We start from the raw sequence: 15,230 nt of genomic DNA on the forward strand, positions 1-15,230 counted from the left end.
TTGAAAAAAAAAAAAGAGAAGGTCATTTTCAGGCAAAGGAGTTGTACAAATGTCTGTGTTGTCAACACAAAAAATGCCCAAATCTCTGTGATTAAGGGTTTCCTTTAATTCTTTACACAGCAGTGGGTAGATAAATATTCCTGAGATTAATGTGAATGGGTGTCTGCAGGGCACAGTTAGCGAGATGTTGACGGGTGTCGTGGTGAAACTGTGATCTCACCCTCCCTTGTTAATTGAGTGAGACTTGCCAGAAAATAGTCCAGCAACATTCCTGCCTTACTGGTAACAATTTTTAAGAACTCTAGGCCTAAACTAATTAAACTAGAGCATAGAAGATATAACAACATTTCCCATAGAAACTAGTATAATTATTTTGTATAGAAAGATGGAATTGGGATTTAAAGAGGAAGTAAACCCTGATGAGTTTACTTCCTCTTTTTTTCCCTGCAAAGGTAAAGCATAATGGACTACTATGCATCGCATAGTAGCCCATTATGTGTCACTTACCTGACACAGGAGCCAGCGAAGTCGCCGCTGTCCCCTGTAGTCCGCCGCATCCATCTTGCTTGTGGCGTCTCGCAGCTCCGCCGAATGACAGCGGCGAAGCCGCGATGACGTCACTCCCGCGCATGCGCACGGGAGTGGGTCTCGCAGCTCCGCCGCTGTCATTCGGCAAAGCCGCGATGACGTCACTCCCGCGCATGCGCACGGGAGTCGACAAATGCGGCAGCTCCATTCTTGGAACTGCCGCGTTTAGTGCGCCTGCGCGCCGCTGTCTACGGTGCATGCGCCGTAGACAGCGGTGCCCCTGTTGGGGAAATATCTCCTAAACCATATAGGTTTAGGAGATATTTCTTGGACCTACAGGTAAGCCTTAATCTAGGCTTACCTGTAGGTCAAAGTGGTTTGTAAGGGTTTACTTCCTCTTTAATTCTGCTCTCAACACCAGGGATGTATTTACCATTATTTCACATGTAGGCCACTGCCTAGGTCAGCAGGGTTAGCTGGAACAACACCAAGCCACAACATTTACTATTTGGAGCTACTTTTTCCTTATTTTGTTCCCCTCTTCTGCTCACCTCTAGGATTTTTTTGCTAATATTAAGAACCTTTAGCCCTTGTACACACGGTCAGAGATTCCATTGGAATGTTTCCTATCAGACCGTTTTGTCGGATATTCCGACTGTGTGTGGTCTACATCGGACTGTTTCTGTCGGATGTATACTAAGCGGCGTCTGCTTATTCCACAATAGGACTGCCTGGCTCTACATCTGATGTTGCTTACATTCATATACCATTTCTATGGCCCATATATTTATACAAGTGTAGTGAATACATTCCCTTATATGTATGTTAGTCTGTTAGTCTGTCTGTATGTGTCTGGTCATTGACAACATTGTCATTAGATGGTGAACGGTGGAGGTTCATTGATTTTATATTCTGTGTAATCAACTATTTTTTATTCATACAATTAATACATTTCTATGTTGTTATAATTAACTAGTTATTATTTCAGACACTATATCTCTGTGGCTCTTTATGTGCTAAATAGAAAAGCGCAAACTGAAAAGCTCTAAATGAAAAACGCGAACTGCAAATCAACACTCACCAAACTTCTACTAACACGAAATTAGCAGGAGCCCAAAGGGTGTTGCTAAAGAGCTGAAAAAACACGTAGTAACGTCACTACGTTCGTGTTTGTTGGCCGACAATTTCTTGCCGTTTGTATGCAAGACAAGTTCCTGGCCAACGCCCTTTGGACAAAAGTCTGAGGTTTTGTCTGCGGAAAATACGATCGTGTGTAGGATGCTTAAGAAACACTGCAAATTGCAAAAGAGTCATGAAATAAACAGGCTGCCAGCTCACAATTAAAAAAAGAAAAATTAAATACTACGCTGTAAGCATATAAAACAGGGTCAATTTGGATTATTAATATATTTTAGGACAACCGCACAATAATATTGGAAAATGTATACTCACTGAAAATATACTTTCCCTTTAAATCCTCCCTTGTTATATTTCATTAGTCCCTATACAGCATTCACAGGGCAAGCACCGTTAGATGAATATGCGCACCTCCTCCACGCTTTCATTCTGTAGAACACGCGTTATTTCTCTAACAATAGCCAGCATTAATGCTATTTTATTAAGCAAGGTGATACCGCTGTTGTTGATCATTACGGGAGGAATGCATTTTTAATATGTCATCTCTCGCATTACTTTATTCCAAAGGCGTAAATGGATGGTCCTGCTGTTACTAAGTGTCGTTATGCGGTCGGGACAGCAGGCAGTGCGCTGCGGCCATTTACTTATTCCAGTACGATTTCCAAAGTCTTGTTTCCTTATTACAAATCACAGGCTTATTCGAGCAATATTCTCCTCCTTCAGTAATTTATTCATAATCAGTTCCTTGCCATGCCTGTTTGTTCACAACAATAACGGCAGATAAAAGGGACTGGGATCTGTGCATTAAACTGACCCTCTTAGTGACACACGCACCGCGCGTCTGAGTTGTAATGCGCAGCCCATTAATGCCTGCATAAAATGAAGCCGCATTTATTGTGATGTTAGCCGAGCTCTGCATGTGTCGGGATGGGAATACTTATTAGGCCTGCTAACAAAACTGAAGAACTGTGTACGTAGAAATTGGGGTTTTGCAAAAATGCTAAGAGCTTGTTACCGAAATTTTCTTACAGATTTTGCAGAGATGCTTGTGCTGCACTGGGCTGGGAGGGCGCAGAAATTTACCCCTTCATGACCAGAGCTGATTAAAGTCCAGATTCCAGGAGAATCAACTTGCTACTTGACAGTAGTTCTATTATTCATTTGCTTATCTAAGGCAGGCAATACATGGGTCGAATTTCGAAAGAATTTCTAAAAATTTTGGTTCGTATTTCGCACCATTAGTGGGCTGCAGCAACAGCTGATTTTCGTGCAGCAATCAAATTTGAGTAATCGGACATGTTGGAATTTTTTTGAAAAACTAACAATTTTCTAATCAATGATGGGAGAATCATGCGAGAAATGTAATTGAAAAAGAAATGCGCATCTGCAGGAAAAGAAAATTCATGGGAAGAAAAGAAGATTCTCATCCACGAAAATTATTTTCTGTAGTAACATGGGGGGAAATTGAAGGCTTGGTTGGCCAAATTTCAAAATCAATGGTGGCATATCGGATCACAAAACTCAGAAATTTCTGATGTTTCAAAAGAAAATTCTGTCGAAATTTGCCCATGTATAGCAAGCCTAACTAATTTTTTTGTATTGTTTTTTAAAGTGTAGCTAACGGTATTTTCTTAACCGCTTGCCAACCAGCCCCCATCTGACTCGTTCCCGCGAATCACCATAGGTGTACGTCGGATCGTGAACTCAAATTTGTGGGGGCATGTGCACGCTCCCATTGGCCAGCAGGGGAGCTAATCAGCGGGTCCGCCGGCCACCCCCGATCGTTCCCAGAACAGGGATCTACCTGTGTACTTTTTGACAGGGCAGATCACAAAGTTACATAGTTAGTAAGGTTGAATAAAGACACCAGCCCATCCTGAGTGAGTGTCTACAATTGTCCCTATCCCTGTACATTGCACACTCACAACAGTCCCTACCCTCAAGGAGCCCACAATCCAAGGTCCCCATTCTTATACTAGGGCCAATTTTGGACAGATGCCAATTAACTTACCTGCATGTCTTTGGAGTGTGGGAGGAAACCGGAGTACCTGGAGGAAACCCACGCAAGCACAGGGAGAACATGCAAACTCCAGGCAGGTAGTGTCGTGGGTTGGGATTCGAACCAGTAACCCTTTTTACTGCTAGGCGAGAGTGCTAACCACTACACCACTGTGCCGCCACAGAGATCCTATCTTTCTGCTATGAAAGTTTTAACTGGTTTTATTTTTTTTCTTACTTTCTAACACTGTATCTCTGTCTCTGTGCACAGGTAGTGCACAGCAAGCAAGCCACAGTGCCACCTGCAGGATGGAAAGTTTGCAAATAAAATTCTAGTTATCCGTATTGGCTGTCACATGACTGCCTTGTTCCTAATTGTTAGTCTGAGGTCTACAGCTGTCAGTAATAGTGGGATTATGGATCTGTGAGCTTATAATTCTGCAGTTACAGCTGCCACATGGATTAACCAGTTCAGCCAAGGAAGATTTGGCTGCTGAATGATGGGCCATTTTTTTTCGATTTGGCACTGCGCCGCTTTAACTGACAATTGCGCAGTCGTGCACCCAAACAAAATTGACGTCCTTTTTTTCCCACAAATACAGCTTTCTTTTCGTGGTATTTGATCGCCTCTGCGATTTTTATTGTTTGCACTATAAACAAAAAAAAAAGCGACAATTTTGGAAAAAACACAATATTTTGTACTTTTTGCTATAATAAATATCACCATTTTTTTTTTTAAAGCAAATTTTTCCTCAGTTTAGAGCGATATGTATTCTTCTACATATTTTTGGTAATTTTTTTTTCGATAAGTGTTTATTGATTGGTTTGCACAAAAGTTATAGCGTCTACAAAATAGAGGATAGATTTATAGCATTTTTATTATTATTGTTATTTTTTACTTGAATGGTGGCGATCAGTGATTTTTATTGTGACTGCGACACTATGGCGAACAGATCGGACAATTTTGACACATTTTTAGGACCATTGACATCTATACAGTGATCAGTGCTATAAAAATGCATTGATTACTCTAAATATGTCACTGCCAGTGAAGGGGTTAACACTAGGGGAGATCAAGGATTTAATTGTGTTCCCTGGGAGGTGATTCTAAATAAAAGAGGAGGGGACTGACTAGAGGAAGTGACAAATTGTGGTTCCTAGCTAATAGGAAGACATGATCTGTCACTCCTCTCAGAACAGAACACGGATTTGTGTGTTTACACACACACTTCCCTGTTCTGTCCCTCATGCTTGCGATCGCTTGTGCCCAGGGGTCATCGTGACCATCGGCCACGAGCATCGGCAACCCCCGCAGTGCAGCGGGCACGTGTGCGCGCCTCTGGCGCCTGCTATCCTGCAAGCCAGCGTATAGCTACAATGGTTCATGGGATCGTGCCTACCTGCCACAGTAAAATGACGGTGGCTAGTATACTTCTGTTGAAAAAAAGTATACTTTAGTATACTAAAAGTATACTTCTGTTGAAACTCCACTTATATCGGTTAAAGTATACTTCTGTTGAAACTCCACTTATATCACAGCACTACCTGCATGGAGTTTGCATGTTCTCCCTGTGCCTGTGTGGGTTTCCTCCAGGTACTCAAGTTTCCTACCACACTACAAAGACATGCTGGTTGGTTAATTGGCTCCTGCCTAAATTGGCCCTTGTATGTGTATGTATGAATGTGGTTTGAAGTAGTGAAGTTTTAGTTGATCGGATTGTCCGACGGACTGATTCCGTCGGACCTAGTCTGCCGGAAAGTCCAGTCGCGTGTATGCCATTAGAAGCACCCCTTTCCCATTGACATTACGCTTAAGATGCTCTGCCGGTTCAGGGTAGTATGGGGGGTGTCCGGTAAAATGGGTCTTGTCCTCTACAGATTATTTTCCCTTTCCCTCTCTTTCCTTCCTCCTTGGCTTCTTTTTCCTCTTTTCCATCTTTTCGGGTTGGTCCTACCATTTATGATACAGCAGATTCCTCTACCTTACATTTTATTGTTTTGGTATGTTGAATGCTATGGTTGGAGGACTCTCTGGAACGTAATTTCACAGGTTCCAGAATATATTATATTTATGCCATAAGTTTGGTGTCTTTATTACACCTAATTCCCTTGTTGAAATGCTGTTGGTCGCCTTGATGGATCTTTTTTACAACACTGCTATATGACCTGTATTATGATTATGGTACCTGTACTACGTTACTCAATTGTTGAATGTTTCATCCTATATTTGCTGTGTAATCATTTCAAGATGTTTCGACTAACTATATTTTTTTTGTGTTCATGCAGGATCAGCAAAGGATATTTGGATTGCAATATGGGTATGCTCTATGGATTGACATTTACGTGTTGGATATAACCTCGGATTTTGCACTGGACTTGGAGTAAAGATCGAGGACTGTTTGAATACACACTACCAAAAATGAAGAAGGACTTTTGTTTACATGGCATTCTGCTATGCCTGGGTATCGCATACTGTAGTCACGTCTCATCGACGCGGAGGAGCAGTAAGTTAAGGCAGTCTTATCACGGACACCATGAAAAGGGCAAAGAAGGGCAAGTATTACACAGATCCAAGAGGGGATGGGTATGGAACCAGTTTTTTGTAATAGAGGAATACACCGGACCAGATCCCGTGCTTGTTGGACGGGTAAGACTCAACATACTTTTTTTTCTTTTTTGTTGGAAAATCGTATTCTATGTATCGATAGCAGGCTTTCTCAACCTTTTTTACCCTAGTGAAAGCTTTGATATGATTTCCAGATCTCAAGGCTCCACTGCAAAAAAAAAATCTGTTGGGTGTCAATGGAAAAAAATGCCCCATACATTTGTGACCAGTTGGAGGAATACCTCCCCTTACATTAGTGGTCTGAATTCCATCCTTAGCCCTTGTACACACGGTCGGAGAATCCGTCGGAATGTGTCCTATCGGACCGTGTTGTCAGATAATCCGACTGTGTGTGGTATGCATCGGACTGATTCCATCGGAATATCCGTCGGACCCAATTTTCCAACTTGTTGGAAATATTTTCCGGCCAACTGGTTCGATCGGACATACTCCGATCATGTGTAGAGAATTTTGATCGGACCAAGTTCCACGCATGCTCAGATCAAATTCCTACATCAAAGCTATTGGCTACTAGCCTGAACGTAGTCCCATCCTAACGAAATTACGTCATCACGTTCTGAATGATCGGATTTTTTGACAACTTAGTCCGACCGTGTGTATGCAACAGTTTCGGACACAATCCGACGGGCAAAATCCGACGGATTTGGTTGTCGAAATCACCGACCGTGTGTACAGGGGCTTAGAGATCTCTGGTGCCACTCTGCCAAGTGACTTTGGCTCTGATATCATGCAGGTACCATTAAATGTGAGGCCATTCAATGACAGCTCAAGGAACCCCTACAAACCTCTGGAGGAACCCTAGATTTATACGAATCCTGGTTGAGAATGGCTGATCTTTAGTATTATATCAGCTTGCAATGATCAGCATAAAAATGTCTTCTATGAAACACAATATTTATTGATCTGTAACAACCAATTAGGTGTTTGTTTGCAATTACTAAACACTGTTGTAAAGTTATTTGTTATAGGCTTCATTGCTTCTGCTATATAAGTTTTGTAAGGGCTCATTCACACTTGCAAGTTGTGGGAGCGTGCATTTAAATGCCAACGCATTTTACAATGAGACATGACAGGGCAGCACCTGTCTTTGCCATGCATTGTGGTGCCATTTAGTATGAATTAGAAATATAATATAATAATAGATATATAAAATAGAGCCCAATGCGCAACGTTCCACAGGCATATACCATGATTAGTGGTGTGCTGTTTTTTTTTTTTTTTATTTCTTTCATTCCTTGTGGTTCTTTGGCAAACCCTTTATATAAAAGGACTGCCTGAACGCAATGCACGTCAACACATGCTATAACACGTGTGCATTAACACATTGTAACAGAATGCTTATGTGTGAATGGGCCCTAACGCATTTATTCAGTTGTTTTGTTTGTTTTCTTTATCTTTATGATTTTAAAAAGCTGCTACTGTATTCTGCTCATCTTTATTTTTTGTGCTACCTTTGCTAAAATGTGAAAGAGACTAGATTTAAAGGAGACCAAGCAAAACACAAAATCCCGCATGTAATATGCATACACTATTTAGCTCACTATTGAATGCACTGTTTGAATAGAAATGATGATCTATAAAGTCCTGAATGTGTATCAGCCCATAATATCTGGTTTTGTGGGTTTGGGATAAAGGACAAGCTATCATACATAAAGAAATGCCTGGAGCTCAAATTGTGTCTTTTTTTCTCTTTTAATTTTTTTTTCCTTAATTTGGAAGAAGTATTAAAGTACTAATTAATGAGCTGTGCAGTTGTAGATGGACAGTAGGTGTCATGTCATAAAACCATTAACAGAAGACTCAAAGTTTAGTTATGATTTTATAATTTATTATTCCATATGAAGTAGTTTAATAAATACCGGTACTCCTAATTTATAAAGTCAGGGTGCTGCCAAAGAGGAAAAGTGAGTCAACAGCCTTATGCCCTGTACAGGCGGTCGGACTTTCCGACGGAAAATGTGCAATCGGACTGTGTTGTCGGAAATTCAGATCGTGTGTGGGCTCCATCTGACATTTTCCATCGCAATTTCCAACACACAAAGTTTTAGATCTTGTTCTAAAATTTTCCGACAACAAAATCCGATCCGTTTAAATTCCGATCGTGTGTAGACAATTCCGACGCACAAAATGCCACGCATGCTCAGAATAAATTACGAGACGAAAGCTATTGGCTACTGGCCTCTTTATAGTCCCGTCGTATGTGTTGTATGTCACCTCGTTCTGAACGATCTGATTTTCCGACAACTTTGTGCGACTATGTGTATGCAAGACAAATTTGGGCCAAAATCCGTTGGAAAAAATCTGATGGATTTTGTCATCGGTATGTCCAACCGTGTGTACAGGGCATTAGGCGGCACTGAGTTTGGACTAAGACCAGAATGCCCGGTATGGGCACTTTGTCCTCTCTGCTGCCCAGTATTATTGCCCTGTATACACACCACCTGCACCCTAACAACTAATGACATTGTCTGGCTACCTGCATCCTAGCAACCAGTGGCGCCATACGGTCCAGTTATTACCTATATAGTTATCATTTTATCATTCTAGCAACCAATGCTACACAGCCTTACAGCATCATCGGTTGCTAAGATGCTGGCAGCTAGACCGCAGTGCCAACGTCCTAGCAACCGATGGAGTAGAGGGTGGCATGGGAAGGCAGTTAACCTAGGCTCACCCCTGGGTGTAGTTACCAATTGATGAGTGGCAGATTCAACTGTTGTTATCCTCTGTAGTAAATCACTATAACATAGCTAATACCACTAACCACAATGGAAGTAAGTTATGATTCAGATGTTATAATTCTTCAAGCTTTAGCAGCCTGTTACAATTTTATTCATTAAGAATTTTATTTGTTGAATAAAGTTGTATGAATGCATTGCATGAAAACATTGCAGTAGCACTTATAACAGAAGTTGGCAGTGCAGAGTAATCAGTCTTCAATAAAATGTATTTTGTTAACTATACCAGGGGAAAATTCATATACAGTGGAACCTTGGTTTACGAGTAACGTGGTTAATGAGTGTTTAGAAAGACGATCAACTTTTTTTAATGAAATTCTGACTCGGTTTGCGAGTGTTGTCCTGCAAAACGAGCAGAATTCAAGCTAATGGGGTGTGCAGTACCGCATTTGGCCAGAGGTGTGGGGGCGCCGGGGACACTCGGAACGGTTCGGAGCCATTCGGAAATACTCAGAATCCCTCGGAAATACTCAGTTCCCGAGTGTCTCCAAGCTTTTCCGAGGCTTTCTGAGTTCAGCTGAGCTGAACCTGAGTATTTCCGAGCCTCTCCGGTGCCCCCCCCACCTCTGGCCACATGCGGTATTGCATGTAATAGAAGTTAATGCAGAACAAATTATCTTAGTGTCCATTGACTTCTATGGGGAAACACGCTTTGATATGCGAGTGCTTTGGATTACAAGCATTCTCCTGAAACGGATTATGCTCATAAGCCAAGGTTCCACTGTATGCTTTGCTTGCATTCATGCTAAAACATACTATGCAAATATAAAATATTATGCAGTACTGGAAAGATTATACAAGGGAAATGGTGTAAATAACAATTAGACATTCCCTGTGAGATTTTTACTTTTTTTAATTTGGATCATATTCCTTCCAAATCTGATGATCTAATTCATTTGATTTAAAAAACGTCCTCTAAAGCCCCATACACACTATCAGATTATCTGCTGAGTTTTTCCTTCAGATTTACCAAAACCATATAATATGAGGACAAACCTTAGGAGTTTCAATGTGTAGGCAGGCCCTTCTACTACATGGTTTTGGTAAATCTGAAGGAAAAACTCAGCAGATAATCTGATAGTGTGTATGGGGTATAATTCTTACCATTTTTATTGGTTATATTATTTTTATAATATATCAGTCATTATATATTTTTTTTTTACAAAAGTGCACGGCTACGACTTTACATTCAGGTGTCAGTATGGCGCCACGTAGACCATGTCCCGTCATGTGACCTGCGCTGTCACAATAAAGATGACATTATTTCACCTTGCTTTTATCATGTGTCCTCTAAACGGCAGATGAGGACACCGATCAAGAAAATCAACAAAACATTATTAAGATTTACAAATACGTTTCACACTGCGGATATTGCATTATTCATTACCTGTACCGTCTCCCAAGACCTACATTTCCAATAATCTATTCTTTGTATTTTTCCCTAATGATATCCTTAATTTTTCACCCAGTTATTTCTATAGATTTCCAATACAGTCCTCATAACTGAATTGATTTAGAGCAGCGGTGTGGACAAGGAATGCATTTTAGTTTATCCAGACACGGATAAAAATCTAACATATAAATTAATATTTCAGGGCTGTGAATATACATGCCTTGTTCTTTTCAGGAGATAGATATTCTAATAGAATGACCTTGCATCGCATTGCTATTTGATTTGTTGGCAGTATGCTGATTTGCTAGTAACATAGAGGCGTACCAGATCTAGACTCTGGGTTTAAATCACATGGAAGGCACTGGGAAGACTCCTCCGAAAAGGTTTTCTAGATGAATCCAATCTTCTTTTGATCATATAGGATAATATTTCCACATTTCTGCACAATGTCACCATTGCTGCAAATTGTCTTGCCGCAGCAGATCACTTTTCCAATATTTTTTTATCCTTGCTGCATGTGATTAAGCCGACGACTCTGCCAGATCAACCTGACTTTAAGCCCCATACACACTATCGGATTTTCTGCAGATTTTTCCCTTCAGATTTACCAAAACCATATAATATGAGGACAAATCTAAGCCCTTGTACACACGGTCGGAGATTCCGACAACCAAATCCGTCGGATTTTGTCCGAAACTGTTGCATACCCACGGTCGGACAAAGTTGTCGGAAAATCCGACGTGATGACGTTATTTCATTACGACGGGACTACGTTCAGGCTAGTAGCCAATAGCTTTGGTGTAGGAATTTGATCTGAGCATGCGTGGCACTTTGTCCGATCGGAATTCTCTACACATGCTCGGAGTATGTCCGATCGGAGCATTTTGTCGGAAAATTTTACCAACAAGTTGGAAAACTTGGTCCGTCGGATACTCAGACGGAAACAGTCCGATGTAGACCACACACAGTCGGAATATCCGACAAAACAGTCCGATCGGACACATTCCATCGGAATCTCCAACCGTGTGTACAAGGGCTTTGGAGTTTCAATTTGTATGCAATCAGGCAGGCCCTGCCCTAATTGGTTTAAAAATTAGAAAATCTGATAGTGTGTATGGGGCTTTAAAGTGGAACTGAACTCAAAAAGTAAAGAATTTCTCGTTTATAGGGAACATCTAAAAATATTAAATGTGCCTAAGCAGTACCCTGAAAAATCGAACCTTGTTGACTTAACCCCCTTCAATACCGGGCATTTTCACCCCCCTTCCTGCCCAGGCCAATTTTCAGTTTTCAGCACTGTCTCATTTTGAATGACAATTGCGCGGTCATCCAACACTGTACCCAAATTAAATTAAATGAAATCATAGCTACCTATTAATGAGTTCAAGTGTTTGGTTATATTAAAGCAGGGTTCCACCCTAAAGTGGAACTTCTGCTCATCGGAACCCTCCCCCCTCACATTTGACACCTTTCAGGGGGGGGAGGGGGGTGCAGATACCTGTGTAAGCCCTTGTACACACGGTCGGAGAATCCGTCGGAATGTGTCCTATCAGACCTTGTTGTCGGATAATCCGACTGTGTGTGGTATGCATCGGACTGATTCCGTCGGAATATCCGTCGGACCCAATTTTCCAACTTGTTGGAAATATTTTCCGGCCAACTGGTTCGATCGGACATACTCCGATCATGTGTAGAGAATTTTGATCGGACCAAGTTCCACGCATGCTCAGATCAAATTCCTACATCAAAGCTATTGGCTACTAGCCTGAACGTAGTCCCATTGTAACAAAATTACGTCATCACGTTCTGAATGATCGGATTTTTCGACAACTTAGTCCGACCGTGTGTATGCAACAGTTTCGGACAAGATCCGACGGACAAAATCTGATAGATTTGGTTGTCGAAATCTCCGACCGTGTGTACAGGGGCTAAGACAGGTATTTGCACCCACTTCTGGGCATAGAATCCCACGGGAGTCTATGCCGTTTCCTGTTCCGCTGCGCTGTCTGCGGGGACACACACGGGTCCCAGAGACAGCGCGGACCATTCCTAGTGCCCTGCGCGGCTTGCGCATGCGCAGTAGGGAACAGGGAAGTGAAGCCGCAATGCTTCACTTCCTGATTCCTTCACCTAGAATGGCGGCGGCAGCAGCCGAGAGCCGAGCGATCGATTGGCCTCGGCTGCCGACATCGCTGGACCCCGGGACAGGTAAGTGTCCGTTTATTAAAAGTCAGCAGCTGTAGTATTTATAGCTGCTGGCTTTTAATAATTTTTTTGTAGGTGGAATCCCTCTTTAAAGAGACATTCTAGTAAAATAGGATGTTTTCCAGCTATAATACTGCAGTTGACTACTTGAAAATCTTTTATTTTTACTGTGCGGATTTAATTCTGTCGGTTTCTGCGGCTTTAAATGATAATGTTACCTGATTTAAAGTGCATTTCCACGTTTGTAGTCAAATTGGGATAACACCTACTTTATATATCTGACATGTCCTCATTCACATATCTTAACCACTTCAGCCCCGGACCATTTGGCTGGCCAAAGACCAGAGTGATTTTTGCGATTCGGCACTGCGTCGATTTAACTGACAATTGCGCGGCCGTGCGATGTGGCTCCCAATCAAAATCAAAATTTTGGTGGTATTTGATCGCCTCTGTGGTTTTTATTTTTTGCGCTATAAACAAAAGAAGCGTGACACGTTTGAAAAAAACACAATATTTTTTTACTTTTTGCTATAATAAATATCCCAATTTAAAAAAAGTTTTTTCATCAGTTTAGGCCGATATGTATTCTTCTACATATTTTTGGTAAAAACAAAATCTCAATAAGTGTATATTGATTAGTTTGCGCAAAAGTTATAGCGTCTACAAAATAGGGGATAGGTTAATGGCATTTTTATTATTTTTTTTGTACTAGTAATGGCGGCGATCTGTGATTTTTATCGTGACTGCGACATTGCAGTGGACACTTTTGACACTATTTTTGGACCATTCACATTTATAGAGCGATCAGTGCTATAAAAATGCACTGATTACTGTATAAATATCACTGACAGGGAAGGGGTTACACTAGGGAGCGATCAAGGGGTTAAATGTGTTACCTAGGGAGTGATTCTAACTGTAGGGGGAGTGGACTCACAAGGAGAGGAGACCGATCACTGTTGCTCTGTACTGGGAACACATGATCGGTCTCCTTTCCCCTGACAGGACGTGGATTTGTGTGTTTACACACACAGATCCACAGTCCTGCTCTGTTATCGGGCAATCGCGGGGGCCCGGCGGACATTGCGGTGCCCAATCACCACGATTGTTAGAGTGAGAGCAATAAATAAATTCTTTAAAGTGTCGCCTATTGATATTTTTAAGTACCAAAGTTTGGCGCCATTCTATGAACGTGTGCAATTTTAAAATGTGACATGTTGGGTATCTATTTACTCAGCGTAGCATCATCTTTCACATTATACAAAAAAATTGGCCTAACTCATTTTTCGAAAATAAAAAATGCATTTGAAAAATCATTGCCCAAAGACCGTGTGACATGAAAAGTTTTATTCCCTAGGGTCTCTGCTAAAAAAAAAACAAAAAAAAAAAAAACATATGTAATGTTTGGGGTTCTAATTAATTTTCTAGATAAAAAATTATGATTTCTACATGTAGAAGCAAAGTGCCAGAATAGGCCTGGGCTGGAAGTGGTTAAGAATGTAAAACAACAAGTGGGTACTCACAAACATGTGTTTGACACAATCATGTCTAGAGACACAGAGGGGACCTCCTCCAATACACCATACTCAACTGATGGCACGGGAAGACTTCTAAACCTCCGTAGATGGCTAACGTGTTTCGAGGGTCAGGTCCTCTTCCTCAGAGGTAAAACTTTAGCTCCTCTGTGTCAAACACATGTTTGTGTTGTTTTACAGAGGGTTTATTAGCTTAATGCATAGAATTCATAGAATGCATTAAGGTAAAAAACCTTTAGGCTTTAGCACCACTTAAATTCTTCCCGAAAAATATCAAATGCACTTCCTGGTATGTGATAGTTCCTAGGCACTCTTTTGCCTACAGCTTCATAGCTTTATATTGGTGGTGCTATATCTAAGGTACTGTTGCTTCTGACTGCTAGTCTTAGTAGATTTTGAGAGAGACCTTCTAAAGGTATTTAAAATCCAAAAGAACAACTGAGAGGTTCTGAGATTTCATTCCCTAATCCCTATCTATATAGAACGGTGAAAAAGAGAATAATCATTCAAAAAACACACTGGCTGTGGTGAGGCAGCTCACAACCCCATGTGGCTACCCTCCAGTGGGTACCCAGAATATCATCCAAAGCAAACATCAAGCAGTAGTCACTTCAATGGTTCACAGATAAAAAAACACCCAAGACGTCGTAACCCCTTAGTTTACTATTACTGCCAATGGTGCTAGGAACACTGGCACTGATTTATTCCCTTGATTCATTAACACCTTTTGCATACAGATTAACATAAGAAAGCTATTTCTTGAGTTTATTCAAGTTCTTGATTATAACTCAAGCCCCATTGAAGGGAAAGTGTTTTTGGCACCCAAAACTCGTTACCTCATTTTTAACAGTGAACCATAAACGGGATTTGGGCTCCTTTACCATTCGGTCTGGTGCTCCTTTTGTTTGATGTTTGATTTCCTTCTGAAGGGTCTGATGTGGGGAAAAACATCTCTGCCTCTACCAAGATGGCTACCTCCATACAGAGACCTTCAAAAAAATTGCAGGGATCCTTACCTAAGCTAGTGTCCCTATCCAAATGTATTGTTTGCAGCTAAGCTTTGTTTATTCTGT

The 15,230-nt window shown here is 41.2% G+C and overlaps 1 protein-coding gene across 3 annotated transcripts in view; it reads left to right on the forward strand.

Moving 5' to 3' along the window:
* The window catches only part of CDH11 (cadherin 11), a 218,055-nt gene that overhangs the window by 133,289 nt on the left and 69,536 nt on the right, over nucleotides 1-15,230 (forward strand). For all 3 annotated transcript variants that reach the window (XM_077454348.1, XM_077454338.1, XM_077454359.1), the window contains one exon: nucleotides 5,950-6,310. In XM_077454348.1, the coding sequence (XP_077310474.1) occupies nucleotides 6,083-6,310 (228 nt within the window). In that variant the 5' untranslated portion in view covers nucleotides 5,950-6,082. The remainder of the gene's footprint in view (nucleotides 1-5,949; nucleotides 6,311-15,230) is intronic.

This window comes from Lithobates pipiens, unplaced genomic scaffold, assembly GCF_037356315.1.
Source record: "Lithobates pipiens isolate NorthernLeopardFrog02 unplaced genomic scaffold, aLitPip1_a1.2 Scaffold_10, whole genome shotgun sequence".
NCBI classification, from domain to species: Eukaryota; Metazoa; Chordata; class Amphibia; order Anura; family Ranidae; genus Lithobates; species Lithobates pipiens.